Here is a 27,290-nt window from a genome sequence, read left to right as displayed (position 1 = left end):
CCTTTTGTGGTCAACGCGGAGTTCGAGGTCCGGCTCGCCGTCTTCTCGTGTGACGTAGGATGCAGGTTGCTCCTCTCGCAGACGGAACCTTCTTTAGGCTGTTATTAAGGCTGATTTGCACATCACCTGGACAGTCGATTGTGTTGTCTTCGGAGAAATCGTGGACCATAAATGAGCGTACACGAGCTTGAATCTGTGAAAACCAAAAAAGTTCGCGGCATCCAACCCACACCTCAAAACGCCAAGCCGACATGTCCGAGAAGAAGAACATCGTTATTACGGGGTCCGCTCGGGGGATCGGACGTGCAACTGCCCGCCACCTAGCGCTTCTAGGCCACAGGCTGTTCCTGATTGACATCGATGCCGAAGAGCTCTCCTACACGGCCAAAACGTATATCCCGGGGGCATTGACCGGCCAGGTCAATGGCAACAAGGCCTCAGTTGGTGTTGGCCATGGCGCTTGCGATCTGAGGGACCCTGCAGCCATCAAGTCGACAATCAAGGCCGCGGCTGAATACTTTGGCGGACGAATTGATGTGCTGGTCAACAATGCCGGCATAGCGAGGGCCCAGTTTAGCGGGGGCCGCAGCATGGCAGACCCTTCCGTGTTCGACGAATGGCAGGCCTACATGGAGACCAACCTCACCGCGCCCTTTCTCGTCAGTCAGGCCTGCATACCGTTCATGACGATCCAAGACGACGGGCGGAAAGAGCACGTCGATTCCGTCATCAGACCAGAGGCTGCTTACGCGGCCACGGAGAGACTCACGGAAAACCACCGGAGCACCTTTTCGGCACGCGCCAAGCAGGGCCCATCAATCATCAATATCGCCTCTTTCCGTGCTCGCCAGTCGGAGCCCAACTGCGAGGGTTACGCAGCATCAAAGGGCGGAATCTTGGGGCTGACACAAGCTATGGCTATCTCGTGCGCCCAGTGGGGAATCAGGTGCAATGCCGTTCTCCCGGGATACATCTATGTCCAGCACGAAAACAAGCAAGCAGATGAAATCGAGGGTCACGAGTGGTGGGCCAAGGATGTCCCCGCCGAGCGACACCGGAAGCACCCAACGGGTCGCATTGGGTATGGCGAGGACATCGCAGAGACCATTGAGTGGCTCATGGGTGCCGGTTTCGTGACAGGACAGGAAATTGTCGTGGATGGAGGCATGAGCAAGATTAAACACGTGGATGCTTGACTCGAACTTCTCACATTTCACAGGCATCTTGACCTCATTTTACAGCTTCAAATCTATCATATATCATCATTTTATTATGGAGTATCACACACTTACCCTGCTACTGGAGAGGTGCTGTTACATCCAGGTGGCATTTGAGTTGATATAACTGCAAGAACAACTGCTTCGCGTAGGCAGACATGAAACTCTCCTAGATCAAGCTAATGTGTACATGTGGGTTGAGTTCTTCGTCTCCAGTTCAAGCATAAACAAGCTCAAGGGGCATTTGCTACTATTGAGACCCTAAAACCTAGCAGTCTTGACCATTTAAAACCGCCGTCAAGATGCTGGCCACATGTACACCATGCGTAATTGAATAGGCACACATTGCAAGAGTGTTCAAAGTAGTGGTTTCGTTTTTAATCCCCATACATGTAAAATGTACGTGGCGCCTTCATACAGTGGTAAACGCTCAGTGTTCAAATTAATACACTAGATTTCAGTTCAGGACAGCCTGAAAAATAGCATTCAAAAATAGGGTATGACACACAATGTCGTCGAGGGATCAATATGTAAAGGTCACACACGGAGCTGCGGCAGAATGTGTATGAGATCTACTAATCTTGGCCCAGTATAGCTCACCGCAAAACCAGGAACGGAGCGGGTCGGATCGCGACGGCAGACGAGATGATAGGTAGAGGCGGGCAATGATCTTCACACTAATGACAGACAGTAAATGTGTGGTATGGATCTGAATCTAGCTTAATTTGGTACCTAGGTATATAAAGTGTCTTTGACTAGCGGTGGAGGCAGATAGCTCCTAAGACGGTCTGTCTACTGAGCAAAGTCGCCTTGGCCAAAAGACCACAATTTCCAAGTCCCCCGTTTTGGAAATCCAGTAGTTATAAGCCCCGGACCGTCACAGCTCCTGGAATGTAGTAAAGTCGAAAGAATCCTAACCTTCCACAGCGCCAGACCTAGTTATAAGATTTAATAGCAAGGTAAACAAGCTATTTATAAGGAGCTATAATATCTAGTTTAATTCTTAGTTAAGATATTAAATTAAAGTACGATAAGTATTATAACTTAAGTTAATTTTATATTATTAAATAGGTTTATAATTAAGTAAAGATAATAATATATTATATATTATTATTTTAAAAAGTTAATAATTTACTTTTAATTTAATAATAAAATTAAAAAGTATTATAAATAAAAAATAAAAGTTTAATTTCTATTAAACTTAATATTTTATATTTTTTATTTTAATTATTTATTATTTAATTTTTAATTTAATTATTATTATATATTAATTTATAAAGTTATAAAAGTAAGGGATTATAGAAATTTTAATTTCTTATTAACTTAAAAAATTTAATATTAATAAATTTAAAGATTTTAAGAATTTTTAATATATATTAATATAATATTAATTATTTAGTGTAGTTTCGCTTCTATTCTATATACGTCCAAGGACATACATAGCGCCTTTATATAATAGTAAGCACTTAAGACCTAGCGCTTAAAAAGAATATAATACTAATAATAATAGTTATAATATAATAGTAATTATTTAATAAATTTTATTTATAATAATATTCTATTAGCCTTTTACTAATATTTAATTATAATATCTAGATTTTATTTAAATGTTAATTTTTCATATAATTATATACCTATATTAAGGACCCCCCTCCCCCTAGTAGGTATCGGTAGTGGTTACGTTGTGATAGCTACTTGATTACATAGATGAGAAGGTAACTAACTGACTCAACTTTACAGAGGTTCATGCCTCCTCCCTCCAGTGTTACGTATCTTCTTGCCGCAAGTGAGGGTCTCGGAACACCGTCCGTCATTAAACGTCTCCATGGGCGACATGAGCAGGTCCAGGCTTGCTCCTGGGCTTGACCAGTTGACTCAAATCACCCACCGGCAGCTGGAAGGGAAAATCAACAGATTCAAGAACGATGGCAAACAGTATCCACCAGCCAGCCGCGCAACAGACGAAAGCACATGCTCCACTGGCCTTGGAGTTGTCAATTTCATGGCCTTCTCGGTGACTGATAGGCAGAAGCTGCCACACATAGGTGGACTTACAATAACAAAATCATTAGCCGTTGAGGCATTCCCAGTAAAGTCCTCAGCGAGTAGCCAGTATGCCGCAGTCAATAGGGCGAAGGTAAAGATCAGTGTGAGGAAGATGATCACGAAGCAAATATTCGTTCGAAAAGCACAAACGAAGAAGATGAACGATACTACCCCCATAAATACGAGGAAAAAGCCTATAAAAACACAGAAGTGCATCAGCAATTTTGACATGGGAAAGAGGACTCAATATTGCAGCACGCTGATAATGGCCACAGAGGTACCTTACCGAATCCAGCATTGAAAGCCTGTGTCGTAAGGCCAACAGCCGCAGCCTGTCCAGCTGGAGCAAATGAAGAGAAGGCGGCGAAAGATGGGTTGAGTGTTCCGCCGAGAGACAAGAAAAAAGCGCCGAATGTACAGAACACGACGGAAGGAAACGTGTTCCCGAGGAAGAACTCGAGGAGTCCAGTAGTGAACTGGAGCAGACCTCCAAAAAAGAAGAACTGCGGGCTAGATGCGATCAGCATCGAGACCCTCTAGGTGCCGGTCCGCAGCAGAAAAACTTACATTCCGTTCGAGCCACTGCTAGAGGCACCTCGCCATTGCATTAGATCACAAGATAGAGGCGTTAAGGCGAGGAGGAATCCCACGAGACCACTATCATGGACACGGGATTAGCCAACTTCAATATCGGAGCAGAGGGGACTTTGCTCCATAACCAGGAGAACCCACATAGGAGTCGGGTTTCCAAAAGTTTTCCTCAACTGGCCGCTAACATCTGTCTTAGGGGCAAGATAGAGTTTCTCGAACAGCTCCGCTGAAATAGAGACGGCACCATTCGTTCTAGCCTCTTGTAAGGTGGCGCCTACATCATCGTGGTAATCGAACCGGGACTCTTGGATATCAGGCTTATTAGAAGTTTTACGACCGGGCATGGTTGCGGTGAGAGGGGGCATCGAGCGGTTCAGGTGAGATGGGAAAAGTTTAGTGCGGTTGCCAACGGTGGCCTGTTTTGGTCTCCAGAAAAATTTACCATGATATCCCAGAGGCCCAACCACTCTATATGAGGAGGCCCAGCAGCTCGGGATTCGGAAATCCCAGCACACACAGAGACTACCACCTTACCTCGTGTTAGCTACCATCGGCTATCGTCCCACCTGGACAGTCTATGGCTTCCCAACGCACATTGAGTTCAACAAGAGCCCAAACCAGCATGGGCTGGTCGGTCTGGAGATACTGATTGGTCACATGCCAGCGGGGAGCCGTGAAACTGAATCCTCCGCGAGTCCGGTAATACCTAGGTAAGCATCCTGCCTCTGCGCCGGCTGGCTCCTGGACCCCAGCACGGTCAAGTAGGCCAAGATAACTCTAACTACCGAAAGAGCCCCCTCCTGAAACCAGTCTCAACATCTGCAGTCGATTGAGGTCGAGAACACAAAATGCGGGGATCGTTCTTGAGGGCTGGGTGAGCGACGTCAGCTTACACGTGCCCACCAATGGGAACAGCTCGAGCCACAAAGGTTGGGTGGAGCTGCTCATGACGAACATACACAGGCGTTTCGACTGGCGTCGGATAAGACATGATTGCACGGAGAGGCATCGTGTCATTGCGTCTTAATCCTTAGAGCCGCTGGATCCCTCAAGTAACTGTGGCCTGAGATGTCAGAATTCGTTTGTGTAGGAAGACTGTGATACTCAGAAAACCATGACTCTGGCAGCTGCATTGTAGAGCATAACTGACAAGGTGTTGCCAAGGCATGCAGGGGTTCCAGGATCAGATTCCCGGGGTAAGTTCGTCCCACGCAGGGTTAGCCCTCGGAGACATGGCAGTGAGGATCGGCCAGGCGGATAGGTCTGTGTGGCTTCACCAGTCGTATGACAGCTGCGGGCAATAGCTTAGTTCACTGACCCAGTGACACTACCTATACAAGTGAAGCCGGGACTAATAAGCAATTGCGGATCCGCAGGTCTAAGTTCCGCCCGCAACGCTCGAGGCCAATATTGAACTTTCGGGTGGCCGGACACATTCCGGGACAAGGGATGAAAATTATTTTGCTCGTAGAATTTGTCCTTGGGCACTTTCAGCACAAGTGATGCAGAACCGAAATCCAAACGGGCTGGATCGAGGGGTTATTGACGTGCGGTATTAAAATATTGGAATGCTTTGCAATGAAGGAGAAGAAACAAAGAAACGCTATCTGACCATGAACTCAAGGGAGCTTCTATCCGATTATGGTATTAGAGATGAACCAAAATTCTCATGCAGTGTGCAGCCCCGGAACGCCATGTAATGACCACCATCCTGCCTACAGCTTATCATTAACCTGTATCAATCCGGGCGCGGCCAGCGTGGCCGTGACGACATCCCCAGGCGTAGAGAAGTCCGCCCTTGTCGTCAAAGCGGCGACAGAGAGACCATCCATAATATTCGCAACGAAGGGAAACTGTGCCTCGAACTTAATCGCCTCTCCATTCCAGGAGACGTTGGTCACTGGCTGGCTGACTGGCAAGTTCTGTCCCGTCAGGTAGGTGACAAATAGCCCTTCGCCGCCTCCACCCACGTACTTCTTGGCGCCTTCCACGCCCGCCAGGTCCGCCTCAAATGAAAGCGGCTGGTCTTTTGCCTCGACGTCCAGGCCGCCGGAGCCACTGATAACACTCAAGGGCGGGAAGATGGGGATATCGATCTGGCTCACGTCGAACGGGCAGCTGTCCACAAAGCCCTGTAGAGCGCTGAAGGCGAACGCAGCAACGGATGTGGTGAGGAAGGGCTTCTCGCTCGGCTTGAGGCCCAGAAATGTCCTGTACCAGCCGTTCTGCTCGCCCTCTTGGCCTATCACCGACGCAACTCCGCGAACGGGGCCGGCGTCGCCGTTGGTGGCCAGCAGCTGCGAGGCATCCTGAAGTGTGCCGAGCACCAAGGCTGTGAAGGTTTCAGCGAGGGTGATGGCGGAGTTGAGATCAGACGTGGGAAATTTGTATGAGCACGGCGGAGGGGCGAATGTGCCGAACTTGGTCAGGACGTTGTGGGCGTTGATGGCATGCAGCTCTTCTTGCTGTGATGCGGGTGAGCATTATGGCCAGGCACTGAGGAGGGCAGGCATATGACTTACAGCTTTGACGGTCTCCAAGATTGAGAGCAGCTCGTCTTTCTTGTTGCTGTCGCCCACCTCGAATCCGGCGACGTCGTTGGTTATGTTCTCGGCGAGAGAAGAGAAGAAAGCTGCCTCAAAGTTCTCGTTGAAGGCAATGAGCTGGAAGGCGGTCAAACTGCCTGGGGCAAGCTTTGGCGGCGGAGGAGCGTTGGATAGCTGGCCACCTGCCTTTTGCTGGATGGCCGTGAGCTGTTCGGGGCTCGGGTTGGGAAAGCCATCGCCGGCAGGGACATTGTAGGATCGAGGAGTGGCCGGAAGAGCAGTTGAGACTCCTGCCAAAGCGACAAGATAGTGCAGCATTGAAGTAGGATACATTTTCAGAGCTTGGTTTGCGAACAGCAGCAGCAAAGATACTAGGTGATGGTCTGTGAGACGGATCGCAGCAGAGATGGATGTGTTGGTGCCTTGGGCTGGACCACTCCATCAAAAACAGGCCATGCAGCCGGCTTTTATTTACAAGTTCGACACTACCATACTGTGCCATCGTGTTCCATTTGATCTGTTGACCGCAAGGCGTGCATCGTTGGTTAACTCCTGCACTGGTCTAATGTGCTGAGATTGTGGCTCATGAGCACGGAAGCCCGGAAGCAGACCAGGCCTGTCAAATTAAACAAACCTAAGTACTGCTGTTGACTTGTTAGTAGGTAAGCTTTCCAATAAGAAGAAAGACTACCCGCGCTTGCTCCCGCGGCTGGGACCCGCGCCAAAAGCCAGCTGATAGGGGGCGGAGCAAGCAACACCCACCTAATTGCGGCTGTGTACCCGAGTACGGCCGCTGGTCAGCCGTCAATAGACCCTAAGCGCGATGGACAGATGGACAGGTATAACTAAGCGCGGGTCAGCATCTCGGAACTCTTCCCTTCCGGTGGCTTGGCAATATACGCTAGGGCACAGTCGCCGGATAGTCGGGCAGCCGCGTCTAAATTTGATGTTTGAGTAAGTATGTACTTTAAGTTCGTGGCTACAAATTTCTCCCATGCCATCTATTATGGACCCAATGCTGTGTGGAGGACACGACCAAGATCCCACTCAAGGCAAGGCTCCGTCTGCTACAAGGGCCGAGGTCCTCTCAAATTGGTGACTGACAGCACGAGGTGACCAGGTACAAGGCTTCAGAAGTGAATGCTTTAGTCCCTGTTGCCCACCTAAAATCGCCGTTTATCGAATTGGCTACGAAGATGTCTCGACATGCAAGCATTCTAACCACTGGCAATTTCCCTCCCCCTGATTAATCTTTCCAACTTGGATTGCAAAAAATGTGACGTTCTGAAGGTGTTGGCCTTGGAGATACATATCAACTTGGTGTATCTGTCTTGATAATAGCAAATGTGTAGAAGTTGCCGACATCAATGTATCTCGATTGGTCCTTGCTGGAGAAGTGACATATTGGTTGGTTGCCGCTGGCCACATGAGTAACCTCCACAACCCGTACTGAAACACCAGTACACTTTTAGTCGTTGGTTGTTGTGTATGTAAATATGTAAATAGTGAAACCTATCAAGGTCCAAAGCAGTCTTCAGCCACTTGCCACAGCTCCAAGTCCCACCTCTTCCCCTCATGGGACTGCTTTTCTATTTCACAGAAGCCTGCCGATCACCTGGCTACGGCAGGCATCCATCCATTTCACAATCATTCAGATCACAGAGTAACAAAAAAATGCCAGCAGGTTACCTACTCAAAGAATTTGTTTCCAATTTCGTCTCAATTGCCTCTGCTTTCAGAACATTATGTGACCGCCCCAGGAGACAGTCTTTTTGTTTGCAATAGTCTGCCAGCCTACGTGGCCAACAAGGATCTGTGGGCTTCAGGTGATGACCGCAATCATCAATTCTGCAGACATGAAGGCTCTGATCAAGTTGGAGATACTGGCTTTGAGCTCTTGGCGTCTGACCACTCTTTTCTTGGCCTTGGGTTCCAGAGTGGTTTCCTACACCGGAGGGGCACTTGGTTCCAGGTCTCGGTGCTGGCGAGCGCCCATACCAAGCGCCTCAGATCTCACATAGGTCGACAGTTAACGTGGGCGGCCTAGATTCTAACCACCCCCCAATTCCAACCGCCTTTTCCATATAAACTTATACTTTTCTACCCCCCTTTATTAAATTAAAATAAAATCCTATAACCCTAACCCTAAATTTAGAAAATAGTATTTTAACTTTAATATTATATAAAAATATTTAGAAATTTATTTTTATACTTTAATATTTTTAAAAAAAGTTTTAAAGTTAAAATATATTAAAATATTAAGAAATATATAGAATTTTATATATTAATATTAATATTTTTTATTATAAACTTATTTTAATTATAATTAATTAAATAAATTAATTATAATTTTACTTTTTAAAAAACTTTAATTAATATTATTATTATTAAAGATTTATAAAAGTTTTATTTAATAAATATTAATAATATTTTTAAATTTAAGTTTTTATTTTTATATAAAGTTTTTAAAAATTATAAAAGTATTTATATTTTAATTAAAAAATAATTATAATTAAAAAATAAAATTTATATTATTTATTATTTTTAATATATAAATAAAATTTTATATAAAATATAATCCTTTTAAGTATAAAGTTAAAAACTTATAATTATAATTTTCTAATTAATTTTATTTAAGTATTTTATTATATTATAATTTAATTTAACTTTATTTAAACTTTTTTAAAGTTTTATAAAACTTTTAAGTTTATAAATATAAACTTTAATTTAAAACCTTTAAATTTAAGTTTAAGATTCTTATAAATTTTAATATACTTTAAATTAAGTTTATAATTCTTTAACTTTTTAAAAATATATTAATTATTTTAAATAATAATAACTTTTCTTTAAAATAAAGGTTTATTTTTATATAATTATAAATTTAATTATTAATAGTTATTTTTCTTTTATAAAGCTATTAAAACTATAAGCTTAAAGTAGTATTATATATAGTAATAAAGTATAGTTATTTTATTTAATTATCTCTTAGTTTAATAAATTAATTAAGTAACTACTTTTAAGTAGTTTTATTTAATAGGTGTTTATTTATAAAGTAGAGTTAGAACCTATATATATTCTTTAAAGGAATAATAGCTTTTATCTTTATTTATTTTAACTAACTTACTTAAGTTATATAGCAATATTATATATAGTATTTAATAGTATTAAAATTAACCTATAGTTTATAATAACTTTAAGCTTTAATAAATTAATTTATATTAAGGCTAATAAGCACAACCTAATATATTAATATAAAAGGTATCTTTTAATAATAAATAGTATTATAAATAATTATAAAATTATTATAAAAGTTTTATATAATAAACTTAATTAAATTAATTTTTAAAAGATATATTATATTATATTTTTTAAAACTTTAACTATTTATTTCTAACTTAATAATAAAATTAAATAAAAATATTAATAGTTTATATAAAATATAATAATAATATATAATTAATAAAAGTTAATATTAGTTTTATTATAAATATTTATTATTTTATTAATAGTTTTTAATATTTTAAAAGTTTTAACTTTTAAAATTCTTTTAAAAATATTAAAGTAATAATTATATAATAGATAAATAGAGGGTTAAGTAGTTAGGTCTAAAAAGAGTGTATTTAATTAGTTACTTACTATGTTAGCTGCACGCGGGCTAGGGCGAAGGCCCTAGCTATAGACTAAGAACCTGCTGACTAAGCCGCTGACTAAGCTAGAATCTAGTTGACTTACTTACACCCTTAAGGGGCTCTTATAAATTAATTTAATTTAGTATTTTTATATAAATTATTTATATATTTTTAATTTTATTATTAAATTAAAAGTAAATAGTTAGAATTTTAAAAAGATAAAATATAATATATTTTTTAAAGATTAATTTAATTAAGTTTATTATATAAAACTTTTTATAATAATTTTATAATTATTTATAATACTATTTATTATTAAAAGATACCTTTTATATTAATATATTAGATTATATTTATTAAAAGTTAAAGCTATTATAGACTATAAGCTAATTTTAATACTATTAAGTACTATATATAATATTATTATATAATTTAAGCTATATATAAATATAAGTTAATTAAAATAAATAAAAATAAAAGTTATTATTCCTTTAAAGGTTTTAACTTTATTTTATAAGTAAATATTTATTTATTAACTTTATAAGTAAAACTATTTAAAAGTAATTACTTAGTTTATTATACTATTAAATTAAAAGATAATTAAGTAAAGTAATTATATTTTATTATTTAAATTTATAATTTTAATAACTTTATAAAAGAAAAATAACTATTAATAATTAAATTTATAATTATATAAAAATAGATTTTATTTTAAAGAAAAGTTATTAATATTTAAAATAATTAATATATTTTTAAAGAAATTAAAAGATTATAAATTTAATTTAAAGGAAATTAAAATTTATAAGAATTTTAAACTTAAGTTTAAAAGCTTTCTTTTAAATTTAACTTTTTAAAAAAATATTAAAACATTTTAAAAAAGTTTAAATAAAGTTAGAAATTAAATAAAATTATAATATAATAAAATAATTAAATAAAAATTAATTAAAATTTTATAATTATAAGTTTTTTAACTTTATATTTAAAAAAGATTAATATTTTTATATAAATATTAAATTAAAATAATATATAAAAAGTTTAAAGTTAGGGTTATAAGACTTTTTTTAGATTTAATAGAGGGGGTTAAAAAGTAGGTATTTTAATAGTGTGTTTATATTAAAAAGTAGGTAGTTGGAATTAGGGGGTGGTCGGAATGTGGGCCGGGGACGTTATGGGCCTTGCTCGATCTCTGTTTCTCCGTTGAGAGGTTCCTTGACGTCGTGAGTTCATTCCAGGGTGTGAATTCGGACTTCGGGAATGGGTGTTTTTGCTGACTGTCGGCGGATTATTATCTCTGTGCAAGATATCACTATAAAATTCACTCAGAATCCTACCGACCTTGATCCACCCTATGGTCAGATGAGGTGTCCAGTACTCCTATACATGGGGAACAAAACTCTCAGAGTAGTCTGGTGATGGCTGCTCGATGGATGGCAACCCCGCGCCTTAACACCCTTGGAAGCCTCCCACCTGGGTCGGACCCGTGAACGGTTGTTAGCGTTGGATGAGCAAATAGCCAATATTGTAGGGTGATACTGTGACCAGCCCATGTGAAGGAGGAGTCCACAATTAAGGCTTTTGGAGAACAAGTGCACACTTGATTGCCTCAAGTGAGCTTATGATATTTATCATTCTAAAATAAGTCCATAGTCTAGCCACTATGCTTGTACTCACCGAACTCCATGCTCTATGTTCTACGTCTAAGTGTGCCATATTTCGAATTCGACTTTGCCAGCCTCAGCCTCACTGTGTTTCCAGGCCATTGTCTTCGTTCAGGAACCAGGGCATCTTCTGGGAGTCATACTTGTGTAGACCAGGCACAGACAACCTTCGTTTCAGATCCTTGGTGGCCTCTCGGATGGCTTCCTCGATGTCGAAGTTCCATATATGGTTAAGTCGCTCGTTCAGCTCCTTCTCCATCTTGCCGAAGTCTTTGCCGACGTCTTTGGTGAGGTATTCTGCGAGGTTCCCTGCTCGGCGGCTGCTCTGCACATGCCATTGTGTCCGCTCGCGCCTGTTGGAGTCGTACGCCGCAAAGACCTTCTCAAGCATCTCGGGCCCCTTGATTTCGGACATTGATAGGAGGGACGCTAGAACCGCAGCATCTTCGATGCAGAGACCCGCTCCGGCTTCATGATGAGGACTCGAGCCGTGTGCTGATTCGCCGAGCAGGCATATACGGTCTTTGAAGTAGGAGGAGAGGGTATAGTCGCCAAGGTCGAAGATCGCCCACTGTTCATCTTGTCAGCCATCGAGACTCGCCGGCCTCTTGGGAAGAGGCCACTCATGACGCGTTCAAATCACACACCCGTTCAAAATTTCCTACTGAAAGCTTGATGAAATGTTTGACATTCGGACCAAACGCACGGAAGTCGTCCAGTGCTTCCGCTTTTGTTGTAGGCAGGCAAACCGGCGTGTCGCTTGGCCACCCTCCACGGTCGTTGGTCACATAAGCCAGAAAGCTCATATTCTCACCCTCATCCACAGGGAACGTCAAACAGTGTCGGTTCTTCCCCAACTGTAGATCTTGTTTATTAGTCCTTGTCTTGGTTGCAGGTGGGGGCCTGGTCGTCGACTCACTCACCCAGTATGTTGCATTCATCGCCCTGTCCACACCCAATGCCATTGACGCCTGTGACATGGGAACGAGGCCGCGGTAGGCGTACTTGTGGGTATACGATGCCATCGCGGCAGGGTGATCTTCGCCCACCATGATGGCTCTTGTACGGGATCTCACGCCGTCACAGCCAATGATCGCGTCTGCTTCTGCTACAGAACCATCTGCGAACTTCATGAGCACTGTGACGTGGTGATCAGCATTGTCCATTGCATACTTGAAGGCACATGCACGTGGTGGAATGGCGATTGCTGTTCCGGTTCCGAGGACTGCTAAAATACAAGACGGATAGTCTTTACACGCCGCAAAAAAGCCGTGACCACATGTGCAGCGTGTTGCTTACTCTTTCCAGATCCAATCCTATCGTCCAATACATGCTTGAGCTCCTTCTCGAACCTCACCGTGTCTCTTGGCAGAAGCCTGACCAGTTCGTCCAGGAAGCGTGCACAGGGCACGACGTTGTGTCCAACACCTTCGGCGCCAATGATGGAGAACAGAGGGTCGAGGTGGGTTGCGGGCTGGGGAGACATGCCGTCCACAAAATCGCCCCAGGAGGTTCGTTTCGAGAGGGACTGGTTGCGGGTCGAGACGAGGTTGTAGGCGCCAAGGACACAGCGGTCGACGTGCTCCATGGCGCGCAAGGCATTGCGGCTGATGGGTACTGCCCCGCGGATTTCAGTAAGCTCCGAGGCAGCCTCGTAGACAGTGCAGCCAACCCCCCGCTTGTATAAGGCTATGGCGAGGGTGATGCCCGATATGCCGCCGCCGATGATGGCGAGGTCCAGAGGCCTCGGGGGTTGGCTCGCAGCGGCGGCCATGGTCTCGGATTAGACGCCTACTACTAGCTTGTACTTGGACCGAGGCCGCGGTCGTTTAGACGATGCTCCACGCGTAGTCAGAAGGAGCTGCTCATGCCGGGCGCTGGCGTAGGACGGTCCACGGCTGTTGTCCAGATGTCTCGCTTGAGATTGTGTAATTCGTGGTGATGCGAGTTGGCTGTTACTGCGGTGGCTCGATTACGGTGGTGGCCATTCAAGCACAGCTTTCTAAAAGGTGGCCATCCCTTGCTTGCGCCCCCACGATATTTATTGCTCCCATCGTGCACGTACTGGTGCTGGTCCGCAGCCAAGTGACATGAACTATGTTCCCACGACTCCGACAACACGCAGAGCAGACAGCTCGGCACCGACCAGACGGTGCAGGCCAAACCGGACCGTGACGTCATCAGTTCGTAGAGGTGGCCCCACGTGCAAATGGGCGCGAAGGCGAAAGCTGACAAGGAGGCGTTTATCTGCGATGTGATGTCCCAAGTCCAGATCCGTGTCACCATATGCCAATTTGCCGAATCTACGATTGCCGTTAGGAACTACATCTTTTGCAGAATCCCATACGTGGACATGGCGAAATTGGTGACGACATTCCAGTGGTTCACATCCAGAATCAGTCCCAGTCCCCAACATTTCCATCTTTCCGTCACCCCCTCACCCCGCTTACCCAAGCCAACGACCAGACAACCTACTATGTACCTAAGTACCTAGGTACTACTTAAGTAGGTAATAAAGCTGCCATTTCAATGTTGCTCACACTGTGCTGCAAGGTCTCACCTGTGCATCATATCGTGTGTTGGCTCCAAGGTTTCCAGAACTTTCACTGTCCACATCGGCACCTTGTCACTTCTGATTAATTGAACATGCCCGTTGCATGACCAGTATGTGCTTGAAACAGGCTGCTTGATAGCATGTCTCAGTTGCAACACTGTTTGAGTCTTGCAGGCTGGTCATTTCCTGAAGTCCTTCAGTGGCACGGGTCTGTGATGAAGACAGTTGCAGAGCCAGGAACATACATCCAATTAGCTGACTCGTCAAGCAGCTTCCTTCCTGGGTACACTTTGGAGATACTAACAAGTGGGCTCGAGGGTGAGGCCCCAAGTGTGTGTGCTGGTTCTTTTTTTTGATATGCCCACTGTTGATGGCTTCAAAGCTCAGCACTGAGAGAGATACTGGGGATCTGCAGACAGAGCCAAACTGCGCCTTCCATTTCACAATGGACCATTTCATGGCATGGTGCAGGCCGGGTTGGCTGGACAATCCACTAACTCCTCTAGCTGGCATCAGAAGCCTTGCACCTCGACCGTCAGGAGCGAGGCACCTGGACTGGAGGCAGAGCCTAGCAACCCGGGATGCCTGATTTGAGGCATATGGTAGCGGTGACAAGTAACTGAACCCCTTGAACTGGCCAAGTAAGTTGAGACGGTACAAAGCCCATGTGCAGCTAAGATCCAGCTAGCATACCTACGGCAAAACAAGCTCAGGCTGCCTTTGCAAATTAGGCTTGGACAGAGGCACCAACATTGAGTGAATCGACATTTGTGGATAGAATCCCAAAATCCTATTTCGTTCTTTCGCCCCGTACCACCATTTCCAGGTCCCTGTCACAGAAAGGCAGCCGTAACGACACAGCATTGTCCTGCATTCTACAAAATTGAAGTCAGCCTACCCACTTCTTCAAGTCTTTTTACCAGCCAGTTCTATCAAAACACCAGAGCAGAATGGAGCAGCCAGGACGTCAGCAGGGTGATGGCAGCCCAGCACAGCGACAGGCTGGGGACCTGCCTCGGCCTTCGCAGCAAGAGGTGGAGGTGGTAGAAGTCGAGGACGACAATCCAGGCACCATGCTTACGAAGGAAGCCAAAGCGTACCTCTCCAAAGCCAACCAGGAAATCAGGAATTCCGAACTTTTCTGCGAAGACATGCAGGCTGCAGTCAACGAGCTGAGCCAATACGATGGGAAATTGTACCTTGATGTGACTCAAGCATGGGATCTCATCAAAGAATATCAAAAAGCGGCAAGGAACCAATCGTGGATTTACATCTACAGCCAGCGACACAGCTGCCATCGCACTAGGTACCACATTCAGAAGATGACAGAGCAGCTTTGTATCTTTCGCGCACACCGAAACAGAATCACGGACCTGTATCTGGCGCAACTACCGCTTCCCCAGAATCCAGACGCCCAGCGACTGAGGGATCATTTGGGCCGGCACATGTCTCTGCTTCGAGAAGATGTGAAGCGGCTTCTTCAGATGGCCAAGGGCGAGCCTCCAGTCGACGGGAATCAGGCTGGAGCTGCTGGACAAGCCGTGGGGCCATCACAACCAGCAGCACGTCAAGGCTAGGGTTCAGACTCCAGGAACGTTCCCTGATTTTCAGGAAACGCTCAGCTCCAAGTTTTAGAGCAGATGAGAGTCTTCAGGGGAGAGCTGTTTGGTAGTAGGGCCTTAAACACTACACGAGTGCATAATAGAGACATTGGTAATCCATATGCAACAGTGCAGTCATTACGTATCGATTCCATCTTACACTATGAGAAAATGAGCACTCGTCCTACTCACTTGGAGCAAACAGAAACTTACCGTGCTCGGTGAAGCTCATGTTTCCGGTCTTCTTCGCCAGGAAACTACAACACAACTCCAGTCACGCACGGCACTTGAGCAGTGCCACAAGTACTACCACCCTGTGGACGGTATGCGGGACTAGCATGCGTAGAACATATTTCCGGGCATCTCATTGAGTATAATGGCTATGGACTACCTACTTGTGGCAAAGGCCCGATGTATTTAGCATGCTGGGCTGCAACATTTTCGGACCCCCTTCGCGTTGTAGACATGCTAGATGATGTGTGGCACCGCCAATTCCGTCCCTCGATAGGGACTGGATCAATAAATACAGTACAATCCCCGGCCAAGTACAACCACCTCTGATAGGTTTTCCGCCACCTACTCACCTTGCAGCATAGCAGATGATGACTTGCAAACGAAGCCTCTTAGGCGGAAATCTTGTCACTGGGTTGCCCTACCTATGGCTACAGATGTTCTGTTTCTCGAACCATCAATTGATGTGAGTCACTCTCCAGTAAGGTCAAATTGGCGGATCAAATACGTCAGAACCTGCAGTCAGATCCGTAAACACTCCGATCAGGCGGGGGTAAATCGTGGAGAGTTGAGAGATTACAAGGCTGTGCCTTGGGCAGGAACGCCCCGGGAACTTTGGAAACATTGTTTCAGCACTGCAAGTCCCTGAGTGCGGCCCGACGGGTTGCCAGAGAATCATGGTCCAATCCAGGGCTGCGGCCAAGTCGTCTTTCTAACGACCTTCCAAGACGGATTCAGCCATTCCTCAATGGTAGTATCACTTCCGACTGCCAGGTACCAATGGATGCAGGGTCTACGTCGCCTGACCTCGGCGATAGCGGCGGTTAGAGCGGCGGTTATGGCGGCTCAGGCGTTCATGCAGGCCCGGTGCGAACAGCACGCACTTGAGCTGGTGTGCATGCCTTGGTCGTAACCGACCTCGGGAGCGCCGGTTGATCCTGGCCCAGGGTCACGTCTAAGCCAGCAGTAGCTCCGAGCTGGTGATCAGCGGGTCAGGCCAGCATGCCTAATGCCATTCTCTCAAGGCCCATGGACATTCTGACAATGCAGCGGGCCATTTCAGGAGGTCAGGAATTCGTTATGTGGTTCCTGCAGTTGATGCAGTTGATGCCGGTCATGTGTGGAGAGCGCACCGAGCGTGTGCATTGGCGCGCATGGCGAATCCATATCTGAAGCGTCACGGCCATTTGATTTGGCAATTGCGAGAACTGGTGGGCCTGCGTCGCCGACGTGATTGGGCCTCACCCCTCTGTGGATGAAGCTTCGAAATTTTTCGGGCTGCAAGTACTGGCCCAGGGTGGAGTCAGGATCTGGAGGATGTCAACGTGGCCGCGGTCAGTTGGCGCCACATAGATTAAATACTGAAGGTTCATCATATATGGATGCGATGATTTAAAGGAGGATCGGACGGAAGAAATCTTTGCTGAGCGTCGGGTCTTTCTGTTGAAATCGTGGCCGGCGGCCTCCCAAGAAGCCTGTCTGTCTGACCTCGGACCCATACCTGAAGGCATAAAGAAGAATGGCCCATCACCAATAAGGCAGCAGCAATTTTACTCGCCAATCCGATAAGCACATCATCTCGCGCCGGCAGACCGAGCCCCAAACCTATCCGACAGCCCCAGGGTTGTTACTATATCTATATCATCAGTTGGTACACGGCTGGCCAGTATCGACACGGGTCTGAAAACTGAGAGAGAAATCTACTGGGTCCAAAAGGTGCTGGATTCAGTGGTCTTTTGTGGACTTGCTTGCGAGAGCTTCGAGAAAGACAACAAACAAGTCATCAGACTGTGGGGGCAAAGCAGTGTAAATGTGCGTTCATTGTTTTGCGTCTAGGGGAATAGCCTGCATAACCTTCGGTTATCACGCCTGTCCATCGCGGCTCTGCTTGCTTTAGAGTGCATTTTAGGGTTGCTGATAGTTTGATCAGTGGACCGTCTTCCCAGCAGACTCATCAGTCCATTTCGCTTCGTCAACTACGTCTTGAATCGCACAACTTGGAGTGTACCCGACCGATTGCCGGCAATCTACGACATACGCAACAAGATACACTGCTGTTCATGAAAATCCAGCATTCCTTGTGGAATACTTGACTCACTGGGACTATTCCTCTTCTCCGATTCCTGGTGCATCTCAGCAACAAAGAAGACAGTTTGCTCCATCGAGATGACTCGCAGCGGGTATGACACGGTACGTGACAGCTTCTCTATCACTTTGTGGGCCAACAGAAAGGCATCTATCTTTGGCGATAAAGATAGCACTGTGTAACTTGAACTTCCAAAGTTGCCTTGTTGCGTAGCCTGCGAGTTGCGGGCTTTCACTACGCTCCCTAGTCTCCTTCAACAGACAGTCCGCGAGGAACAAATTCTCAATGTACTACTTACATTGTCTGAGTACTAACTCCTCATTTTGAAGACCGGTATCAGGAAGCCGCCAGTGAAACAATAAGTCGACGATCTTGACTCTCCTGTCTCGGTATTGCTATGTGCAATTGGGGGTTTTCGTTTTAGGTCTACTTTCGGGCAAAATCTACGGTTACAGAGGGTGGGTATGAGAGCATTCAAAGGAAGCGGTCTTTTCTTTTCAACACAATCGTTTATATTTGTTCGGTGTTAAGGGGGAATTGCATGAGCATCTGGAAGCGGTAGCGAGAGGACTTTGGGGGTAACGGTACGGGTTCGGTCAGGTCAAGCATTATCAGGAGTTCCAGCATTACCTATACTATTACCGCGACACATCCACATGCTCAAATAATTCAGATACGGCTTCACTACGGCCTGAATCCTTCAGTACTCTGCGAAAAATTCCGAGATAGATCACAAGATCAAAGCCCAGGCACAGAGCTGTGGTCGAGGCTTGAAGCAAATCCCAAACAAAAAGTTGATATACAAAGAATTGCCATACACGAGGTAGCTCCCTGGGAATCAGTCTGAAAGGACTTGGGCGAGGAGCACTCGGGCTTCGAGTCACTCTAAAGGCAATCCTCGTTGCGCAACCGTTGCCCGGGTCGCGTGCCGGAAACCGAAGTAGAGCCAGGTATGTTCAAGCTACTGAGATGTCGTCCGCCGATGTCCTTGCCAACTGAGGCTGCGATCGGACTTTATCGATGGAATTGGGATCAGTGGATTAATTTCCGTATTTATTATTGGCTGGTCCTCTTTCAGATTCTGGATTACACTCAATAAACACCTACTAGTATATCGTCAACTGGTAGCTAAGAGCTGTCTATAGGTTGTCATTCGGCTCCGCCAGCTACTGGTTATAGTACAACTATGTGTGGAAATGAGTGAGCTTGCCCATTCCCTAAAAAATGAAGCAAGTTATAGTCGTTATTGAGGCGAAATTTAAGACCATACAAGCTGAGTAGGTATAGACTGTTTGAAAGTGTGGTAATCTTAACATGGGGTAGACAAACAGGCTATCTCGGTATTATAAGCTCTCTCTCTAAGATAGCTATACAATGTGGGTGGTTCAGTTCTGATATTCACATGTATTAAGTATATATAGCGCCTTTATTTAGTTTTCTTCTTATTCCCCTAATATCTCAAGAGATATATGGCGCCTTCATGTAGCAGTAAACGCTTAAAGACCCAGCTTTTACAAGACACTGAAAGCATTGAGAGCCACCGCCATACTGATAGTCCGTTATTATTTCCACGCATTTAGGCTGTTGTAGTTGTTTGGAGGAGATTGGCAGTCGACTGGCAAACGTTGAAATGCCGAGTACAAGTCCAGCTTAGAATATACCGCCTCGCCTTCCGATGTCATCCCTCCCGACACGAAATGAATACCATGGGATACCGAATATTAGTTAGGAAATACGTATTGTATTCTCTCTGCATTGTTATTGGCGTTGTAAGTTTTTTGAACGCTTGGTCTGCTGTGTTTACCACGGTATGAAGGCGCCATGTATGTCCTCGGACGTATGCGGAAAAGAAGCGAAACCAGATAACGTATGGGGATTAGATACGAAACCACCCCCACTCAAATGGGGGAGTGAAGCGAAAATAAAAGAACACGGGGATTGTCCAAGCTTTGCCAGAGCGAGCGAGCCGGTAGGCTCGTTCATGGCCCCCCCTTTCTCCCGCGGCTAACCAGGAGAAAGGACAGCATTGGTTTGAAGATAAGTAAAGAGAGCGGGTAAGAATTATGCAGTCAGTGGCTTTTCTTGATGTAACGACCTCTAAACCTCTCGAATTTTGTGCATGTGACTTCCAAGGTTGGTAGTAGTCCGGCAGCTGGCTTGACTTCAGGAAGGCGTGGCCCCCAAACCCCACCTTCAACTTGACAGGGTTCGGGTCTAAGCGGCTGTCGGACACAGCAAAGCTTCCAGCAATGGACATTGATTGATAGCTTCGACATTACCACAGCACACCTCACAGACACCGCCAAAAACGCGTGTTTCCTCTGTACTGGACCCCCATTCAGTCGCAGAAAGGTTCTTGTACACCGGTTCACAATGTCAGCACCTCACACCACGCTCAGCGCCGCGGCAGACGATCGCAAAGCGCGCCTTGCAAAACTCAAGTCCCTAAAGCGCAAGCAACCCGAGGACGAGATTGCACCGCCCGAGTCAGATCGCATAGCGTCCCCAGCGCCGCAGGCCGCTGAGGCCCTTGGCGTAGATGCAGAGAGCGACAAAGACGAAGATGTCTCGAGAAAATACCTGTCCGGGCGCAACTACGATGCAGAGACCAAGGGACCCAAGCTGGGGTTCGAGGCGCCGCCGACGCTAGGGCCCGAGGACCAGACGCTTGAGGAACAGGCGGCTGAGCTCGAGGCCGAGGTGCGAAGGAAGGCGGCCGAGGACGCCGCGGACGACCGCGGCATTGACCTCTTCAAGTTGCAGCCCAAGAAGCCCAACTGGGACCTGAAGAGAGAGCTGGACAAGAAGCTGGAGATCCTGAACGTCAGGACCGACAACGCCATCGCGAGGCTCGTAAGGGAGAGGCTTCAAGAGAAGAAGGTCGAGGCGCAAAACAAGGATGGGAGGCTTGCAGATGGAGAGGCCGTCGCTGCTGGTCTCGAGGGTGGAGAGCTGGAGGAGATCGTGAGGTTGAGGGAGAAAGAGGAAGAGGCCGAGGAGCAGAGAGAACGAAAGGCCATCGAGGCGGAATGAACAGGCGCGAGGCGAGAACTTTGGAAGTTCAGAGGCTGCAGCAGAACATGTTTGCAGTAAAAGGGAACCGTCATTCGGTATGGATGGAGTCAGATGAACAAGATGTTACAGCATGGGAGGCGTCAAGAGGCAGACAGGGAGCCACATTCTCAAAACGGCGGACAGTGTTTCTTTTATAAGGTAGAGTACGAAAATGATACCCACATCTATCTACCTATTCATGGCCTGGGTCAATGCTAATCGCTTGCTAAAGGGGCTCAAACTGCGCTCTCGCGGGGGCTCAGGTGCCGGGGGAGGTCCTCTGTGTCTATCATGGCCCTCGTCTCTGTCCCTGTACCCCCTGTAGCGACCTTCCTCCGAACGGCGCCGATCTTGAGGGTCCGATCGCCCTGGTGACCGCGAGTCGTACCTCTGCTGTCGTCTCGGCGCTGGTCTCTCATCGTCGGAAACAGAAGGGCGACGGTTCTGATGCATAGATGGCCGTGTGACTCTTTCAAAAGAGTCGTCATGAGGACCTCGGCGCGTACCAGGGTGATCAAGAGGCTCAGGGGACTCGTAGTGTCGACCAGCATGTTGACGGTATTCTGCATTTGGAGTGTGGGAGCGTCTACGACTGACGTCACTGACAGAATCGAAGGACCTGCTTCGCCTTGTCCGCCGTGAGGGCGGCGAAAACTCCTGGCCCCGGCGAGAGGACGGCGATGCTCGCCTTCGCGGGGGCGGTGACTTAGAAGACCTGGTAGAGATGGATGAGACTGAATCCACAGAGCTGGAGCGTTGGCGTTTGGACCCGGGCTCGCCTCCACCAGGTCCATCATCGTCGTCTAGCTCTCGCTTGCGAGTTCTTTCGGCCTCCTTCTTTGCCAATTCCTCGTCCGCAACACCCTTCCTGATGTAGGATTAGCAAAGCGCATAACGGGAAAGGGAACAAAGGGGGGGGGCGTATAAAAAGCCGATTGGCATACTTTCGTGTAGCATCATCGGGCGTGTCGTTGGTGAGCTTGGGAACAAGCTTGGGGTTGAGCAGCTGCTGGGTACGTGACGGCCTGGGGTTGTAGGGCCGTTCCTGAAGTTGGACCTTGCATTCGTAGGAGTAGTGGCGTGCTGAGACGGTCAGCCCTGTGAACATAGGCAGAAGTGTGAAAGCAAGGCAGACATATCTCGTTTCAAACACTTTTGGCATTGAACGTTGGCTGGCGTGGGCTTCCTGGGGCCCCCACGGCCCCTGTACGAGTACATCCTGGCGATCGCTCAGGGCGTGTGTAAATGCGAGTGTGACGTATGGCTGTGAGTGGGTATTTGACCGTGAGGAAGAGGATTAAGGCAGGGAAAGATATGCAGGTAATCGGCTGAGGCTTGGACTACCACCGCTTTTGTAAACGTCAGTCTATGTGGAAGCCTCGTCCGGCTGACGGTTGCCAAACTCGGTCAGGTCGTCGATCATTTACCTTGACCCATACGAAGTGGTTGGCTGGACGAGATGAACCTCTTGAGGTCGAACCTGGGGAACCTTGGGGCCATCGCCCCCGGGGCGTCTCTCTCGCTCTTGGCCTCAGGCTGACAAGCCCGTCACGTGGGGTGCCCGGGGGGGCAGGCTGACTAACCGTCGGTCGTGTCCAGGGAAAAGTGGCAAGGCAAGCAGGCAAGCAGCGAAGAGCAGGCAGGGACAGGAAGGACTGCCACGGGCTTTTGGCGGAGAACGACCCGCCCTGGACCTGGACCTGGACCGTGCCCCTGCCCCTGCCAACTAGCTCCCTTTTCCAGTCCAAAGAGCGGGAGGTAGTGGTGGTACGCCAGTACTCATCCCACGGAACCCGTCTGTCAAGTCGAGGCCCAATCCAATCCAGCCAGTCTAACTAACTTTCTGCCGAGATTGAGAGCCTCTCGCTGAAGCTATTTACAATCTTTTCCTTCCCGCTCGCGCACGATGAGAAAGGGGATGGGAGAATAGCCACTGTACCTCAGCTGCCCTTTTTTTCCTTTCCCCCAACTCGCACTCGTCGACCAACCGTGGACGGACTGCGGAAGTGTCAGCGCCGCCCCCGTCCGTCAGATTCTTGTATGCGTCCTGGACGACCGACACCACCCACACAGCTCCTACCGCCCATCACCACACCTGTACCTGAGGGCACGGCCGTTCAGCTACTGGTCCCCGTCCTAATCTGAGCTCGCACGGTACACTGGCTGGCAGAGCTGGCCGCGCTGAGCCTGTGCTTCTTGGAGCGCCTCATCCACCACTCCTTCAACGTATTGGTGCGACCGCAGTTCCATCTTCTCGGCATCGCACTCCCCATCCTCACCTCTCCCGCCTTGCCGGCAAGCCTGTAGCCTGCCCTACGGCCCCCGCCTCACAGCCTGTCTGTCGCCTTGCACTTGTCGGCCTCGCGACTGCGGCCTATCCGTGCCACCTCCACCACGCGAAAGGCGCCCAAGGCTACTCTTTCCGTCCCCTGACCGACCGAGGATAAATTCCTGGCAGGACAGTCGACAATCGATTCGACAGATCAAACCCACCAAGCAATGAACCTCGACTCTCGACAATGAGCAACTGCATATTCTTCTCGATCCGGACCGCTCTGATCCATTTTGTTTCTTAGATTTCTTCTACTGCCCATCCTTGGAGTTCATTCCTTGAGTGCGACTGAACTTTGCGCATCTGGACGACCACGCTCGCTTCCCTGGGGTACCAGCCTTGTCTCCGACGTTCGCGACGACCAGTCTCTACTAAATATCATTCCAAGCGCCTATCGTGGCAGCACGAGCGACTATGACTGACGTCAAGAAGCTCTCGTTCGCCAAGGTCGGTTCTCCTGGCACTGACGTCCCCTTTCTACTTTGACTGACATGGAACTGCCAAAGGTTCTTGCCTCTGCGCCGACAGAAGAGAAATCGATATCGTCCTCCACACGGGATGCCGCGTCGCACCCTGTGACTGAAGCTCCGTTGCCGACGTCACCCAAAGAAGGAAGCGAAAACGCGGCAGGGGACCCAATTGTCCCCAATGGCGACCACATAGTCAATAACCCTACAGCGACGGGTGTTGAAGGCGGCTTTGATGAGAACAAACTTGTTGATGGTCTGGACAGTTTGAAGATTGAGCCTTTGGCCCCGAGCCTCGTGGTCAACGGCATTAATTCGGCATCAACCGCGCCATCGTCGAAAGCTCACAGCCCCTCGGACGAGGTTTCCCAGAGGGCAGATTCCAGCTCGGAGCTGGGTACCAAACCTCCTAGCCTCGATGGCAAGAGCATCACGTCGGGGACGACGTTCAACGCGTTGGACGAGAAGGAATCGCTTCGGCCTGACGACAGCGCGAGTGTGATGGCCGCTGATCAGGATGACGATGTCTTCTCCATCCGTGGCTCCCTCATCACTGGCTCTCGCATGGGCTCTGAGGTGGCTGCCCGCGTCTATCGAATTCAGCTTGGCGATATGCCCCCACGGAGTGTTGCTCCTCAACATGTCATTGTCGAATCCGGCAACAGCGCAGCCACGGCGCCACAGTCTGTGTCCGTGGAGCAACAGCCCGTGACAGATGCCAAGATTGCTCTCGTTGGCGCCACGTCTGCACCTGATGGAATGTATGGACAGAACCCTGACGAGAAGCTTCTCGAGGCAATGCAATCGCAGAAAGACAGATTCTTTCTTTTAAAGTTGGAAGAAATGGTCATCGACTTTGTGCAGGATTCAAAGTGAGTTGAGGCCCTTGCCCTGTCACGATCAGCTTGCTAATACACCCATTAGAGAACCTTTCATGGACCTACCTCCATCCAATTCCTTCTGCAGGATGTTGACCCACAAACTGGCTGATTACTATCACATGACGCACTCCTTCGAGGCGGGCGCCGGAGCAGTTCGCATTTTCAGAACCCCTTTCTGTAGGGTACCGCCCTCATTGGCCAGCATAGCGCAAAGCGCTTCTGCCGCAAGTACTCCTCCGCCAATGGTGATGCCGAAGAAAATCATGCGGCGTGGAGAAGAAGGGGAATTCGGCCCAGGAAGCGCTGGCCCGTCGAAACCAACCTCGGAGACTGGAAGCGACTCAAAGGATAAGCAATCTGCGAAAGAAAAGTGAGCCTGCCAGCCAACATCTCCCCCCCCCCCCCCCACACACACACACGCCACACTCGTTTCCAAACAAGCGACGAAAGGCTGACATGATGTGACAGGATGTCTAGAGAGGAGAGGGAAGAGGCTTACAACAAGGCACGGGAGAGGATTTTTGGAACAGCATCCACAGAGATCTCCACTCCTGGTATGGACGGACACCCTCTTGTTCCTTTGCCTCGATTACGCTGACATCCTTCTAGAGAACGACGATAGCACCGGCGTTTCTCGCGCCAGCTCCGTATCAATGCGAGACAGGATCAGCGGCGCAAAGAAGGCAAAGAAAAGGAGAGACTCTGACACATTTGACACTCGGTCGAACTACGTCGCTTACGCTCCCGCATACGGCCACCCTCACCAGGCGACATGGGCTCAGCCTCATTACATGCCAGTTGGTGCCCAGGTAAACGGCCCAGTACAGCCACAAGCTTTCACACCCGGGGTTCCAACCATGTACGGAGCACCGAACCAGCAGTTCCCTCCCATGGTGCCGGCGACTGGTTATGGCCCGCCATATAACAATATGTCGAACGTAAGTAATGGCGTGACCCGGCACGTTTGCGTTCATGATACCACGAAATGTGCTGACAACCCTTCTCGAAAGTATGCCCAGCCTCCCGGCCCACCGCGTTATCAACCGCCGGTGAATCAGATGCCTCCCGCACCATACGGATCACCTATGCAAGGTCCGCCTCAACCACAGGCTGGATGGCAACAACCTCCCAGCTTCAACTCAAGCCCTTACCAATCTCGAGCCACACCAGTGGCGCCGAACGGGATACCCTACGCTTATGGCGCGCTTCCAGCCAATGTCAATCCGAGCGACCCAAAGAGTCAACACCCAATCCCTGGCAGCTTCAACCGCCATGCCTTCAATCCAAAGACGCAGTCTTTCGTACCTGGTAATGGAATGGGACCGATGCAGCCGCCGCCTGGGCCGTATAGTGGCTATGGGCCACAGCAGGGCAGTCCTCAGATCACGCCTCCTCACCTTCACTACCCGAGCTACCAAGCAGGTCCGCCTATGGGTCAGCCTCCGTACGGCAACGCGAATGGTTACAACATGATGCGCCAGGGGTCTAACAATTCCCTATCTGCCTACCATGGTCCGCCACCCAACGTGCAGCACCCGCCTCACGTTCCGCATGTTCCTCATCAGCTGCCTCCCCATCCGCCAGCGCAGGGACCGCCTCACATACCCAACAAGCCATCTATGCCACAGGGCTTGCCCATGGCTCATGGCCAACCATATAGCAATCTGCCAACTTATGGCAATCCTGCGTCGCTGCCGCAGAAACCCACCACCTAGGACTTTGTTGCATCGGGATGGTGTTCACGGATGACAATTATCATGACGGCGTCACGGGATATTCTGAAAGCATACAGGCGTTCAAGGAGGGTCTTCTGGTCTTGAAAGATCATCATCATCATCATCGTCATCATTTGAGAAATTGCCAGCGTTCAGGAGTTCGTTGTCTTTTCGACCTCGCCGGACAAAAATGTTGCACTTGCTAGAAAGACTGATGATGGCTCTCTACTACAACCACACATAGAACAACCCTTAATGCGATACAGGTTTCATTTCCTCCCTTCACGGGTCAAGTACATCTACACAGCGGTCATCCACTGTTTGGTTTGTCACGGAGCCTACATTATTCCCATCCCCAGAATGAGAAATGTGTGTACCCATAGATTCAGTGTCCGGAGAATTAGATTTTCTTTTCCGCGATACCGACGGTGATCTAATCCCGCCTCTGAACGCCAAATCTTGGGAGATATCACTTTTGGATTGCAAACAAAGCCAGTGTTTTCTCTCCAAACCCTTGTCAACCCCTCTGTTGCACCAGATCCCACCATGGGTGATCCGCATGACCTGGGTCATCCCATCCCTGATGGCCTCGTCCTTCTATAAACCCATGCCCACCGTGGCCTGTTCAAATCCGGGCGGGCGGGGTGCTAGCACTAATTTTGTTGTGCTCGTGCCGCCTGAC

General features: G+C 47.7%; 8 protein-coding genes across 8 annotated transcripts; 4 read left to right on the top strand and 4 right to left on the bottom strand.

The window, feature by feature from the left end:
• The first annotated feature begins 82 nt into the window (after nucleotides 1-82).
• Nucleotides 83-1,265, top strand: KVR01_001848 (uncharacterized protein). Its single transcript, XM_044782757.1, has one exon. The coding sequence runs from the start codon at nucleotides 252-254 to the stop codon at nucleotides 1,194-1,196; it is 945 nt and encodes a 314-aa protein (XP_044649803.1). The 5' UTR covers nucleotides 83-251; the 3' UTR covers nucleotides 1,197-1,265.
• Nucleotides 1,266-3,030: 1,765 nt separating this feature from the next.
• On the bottom strand, nucleotides 3,031-4,198 carry KVR01_001805 (uncharacterized protein; the record flags this gene model as incomplete). Its single annotated transcript, XM_044790712.1, has 5 exons — nucleotides 3,031-3,201; nucleotides 3,273-3,457; nucleotides 3,550-3,773; nucleotides 3,831-3,920; nucleotides 3,996-4,198. 5 exons carry the CDS (start codon nucleotides 4,196-4,198, stop codon nucleotides 3,031-3,033), a joined length of 873 nt encoding a protein of 290 aa, XP_044649760.1.
• A 1,198-nt stretch (nucleotides 4,199-5,396) lies between these two features.
• KVR01_001798 (uncharacterized protein) lies at nucleotides 5,397-6,881 on the bottom strand. Its single transcript, XM_044792154.1, has 2 exons — nucleotides 6,377-6,881; nucleotides 5,397-6,319 (listed from the first exon to the last, which is right to left on the bottom strand). The coding sequence occupies exons 1-2, from the start codon at nucleotides 6,731-6,733 to the stop codon at nucleotides 5,570-5,572; spliced, it is 1,107 nt and encodes a 368-aa protein (XP_044649753.1). The 5' UTR covers nucleotides 6,734-6,881; the 3' UTR covers nucleotides 5,397-5,569.
• Nucleotides 6,882-11,606: 4,725 nt separating this feature from the next.
• On the bottom strand, nucleotides 11,607-13,866 carry KVR01_001687 (uncharacterized protein). Its single transcript, XM_044787412.1, has 4 exons — nucleotides 12,987-13,866; nucleotides 12,611-12,825; nucleotides 12,335-12,544; nucleotides 11,607-12,258 (listed from the first exon to the last, which is right to left on the bottom strand). The coding sequence occupies exons 1-4, from the start codon at nucleotides 13,459-13,461 to the stop codon at nucleotides 11,770-11,772; spliced, it is 1,389 nt and encodes a 462-aa protein (XP_044649642.1). The 5' UTR covers nucleotides 13,462-13,866; the 3' UTR covers nucleotides 11,607-11,769.
• A 136-nt stretch (nucleotides 13,867-14,002) lies between these two features.
• On the top strand, nucleotides 14,003-15,818 carry KVR01_001304 (uncharacterized protein; the record flags this gene model as incomplete). Its single annotated transcript, XM_044786776.1, has 1 exon — nucleotides 14,003-15,818. Exon 1 carries the CDS (start codon nucleotides 15,192-15,194, stop codon nucleotides 15,816-15,818), a length of 627 nt encoding a protein of 208 aa, XP_044649259.1. The 5' UTR covers nucleotides 14,003-15,191.
• A 4,714-nt stretch (nucleotides 15,819-20,532) lies between these two features.
• KVR01_001924 (uncharacterized protein) lies at nucleotides 20,533-21,192 on the top strand (the record flags this gene model as incomplete). Its single annotated transcript, XM_044787503.1, has 1 exon — nucleotides 20,533-21,192. The coding sequence occupies one exon, from the start codon at nucleotides 20,533-20,535 to the stop codon at nucleotides 21,190-21,192; it is 660 nt and encodes a 219-aa protein (XP_044649879.1).
• Nucleotides 21,193-21,402: 210 nt separating this feature from the next.
• On the bottom strand, nucleotides 21,403-22,321 carry KVR01_001423 (uncharacterized protein; the record flags this gene model as incomplete). Its single annotated transcript, XM_044790290.1, has 2 exons — nucleotides 21,403-22,081; nucleotides 22,158-22,321. The coding sequence occupies 2 exons, from the start codon at nucleotides 22,319-22,321 to the stop codon at nucleotides 21,403-21,405; spliced, it is 843 nt and encodes a 280-aa protein (XP_044649378.1).
• A 1,638-nt stretch (nucleotides 22,322-23,959) lies between these two features.
• KVR01_001576 (uncharacterized protein) lies at nucleotides 23,960-26,608 on the top strand (the record flags this gene model as incomplete). Its single annotated transcript, XM_044791798.1, has 6 exons — nucleotides 23,960-23,992; nucleotides 24,052-24,884; nucleotides 24,937-25,263; nucleotides 25,362-25,447; nucleotides 25,503-25,831; nucleotides 25,904-26,608. The coding sequence occupies 6 exons, from the start codon at nucleotides 23,960-23,962 to the stop codon at nucleotides 26,606-26,608; spliced, it is 2,313 nt and encodes a 770-aa protein (XP_044649531.1).
• Nucleotides 26,609-27,290: the final 682 nt, after the last annotated feature.

The sequence above is a fragment of the Diaporthe batatas genome, assembly GCF_019321695.1.
Source record: "Diaporthe batatas strain CRI 302-4 chromosome Unknown Contig00002, whole genome shotgun sequence".
Taxonomy (NCBI): domain Eukaryota; kingdom Fungi; phylum Ascomycota; class Sordariomycetes; order Diaporthales; family Diaporthaceae; genus Diaporthe; species Diaporthe batatas.
The sequence above is the reverse complement of the archived record's forward strand: the minus strand, read 5'-3'. Positions and strand labels throughout refer to the sequence as shown.

What these genes read in the sequence shown, in the direction of transcription:
- KVR01_001848 (XM_044782757.1), top strand. Translation starts at nt 252, where the DNA reads ATGTCCGAGAAGAAGAACATCGTTATTACGGGGTCCGCTCGGGGGATC.
- KVR01_001798 (XM_044792154.1), bottom strand. Translation starts at nt 6,733, where the DNA reads ATGTATCCTACTTCAATGCTGCACTATCTTGTCGCTTTGGCAGGAGTC. An exon ending in TCTTGGAGACCGTCAAAGCT is followed by an intron (nt 6,320 to 6,376) that starts GTAAGTCATATG and finishes CCCGCATCACAG; the next exon opens with CAAGAAGAGCTGCATGCCAT.
- KVR01_001687 (XM_044787412.1), bottom strand. Translation starts at nt 13,461, where the DNA reads ATGGCCGCCGCTGCGAGCCAACCCCCGAGGCCTCTGGACCTCGCCATC. An exon ending in CGATGAATGCAACATACTGG is followed by an intron (nt 12,545 to 12,610) that starts GTGAGTGAGTCG and finishes CAAGATCTACAG; the next exon opens with TTGGGGAAGAACCGACACTG. An exon ending in CAGTAGGAAATTTTGAACGG is followed by an intron (nt 12,259 to 12,334) that starts GTGTGTGATTTG and finishes CAAGATGAACAG; the next exon opens with TGGGCGATCTTCGACCTTGG.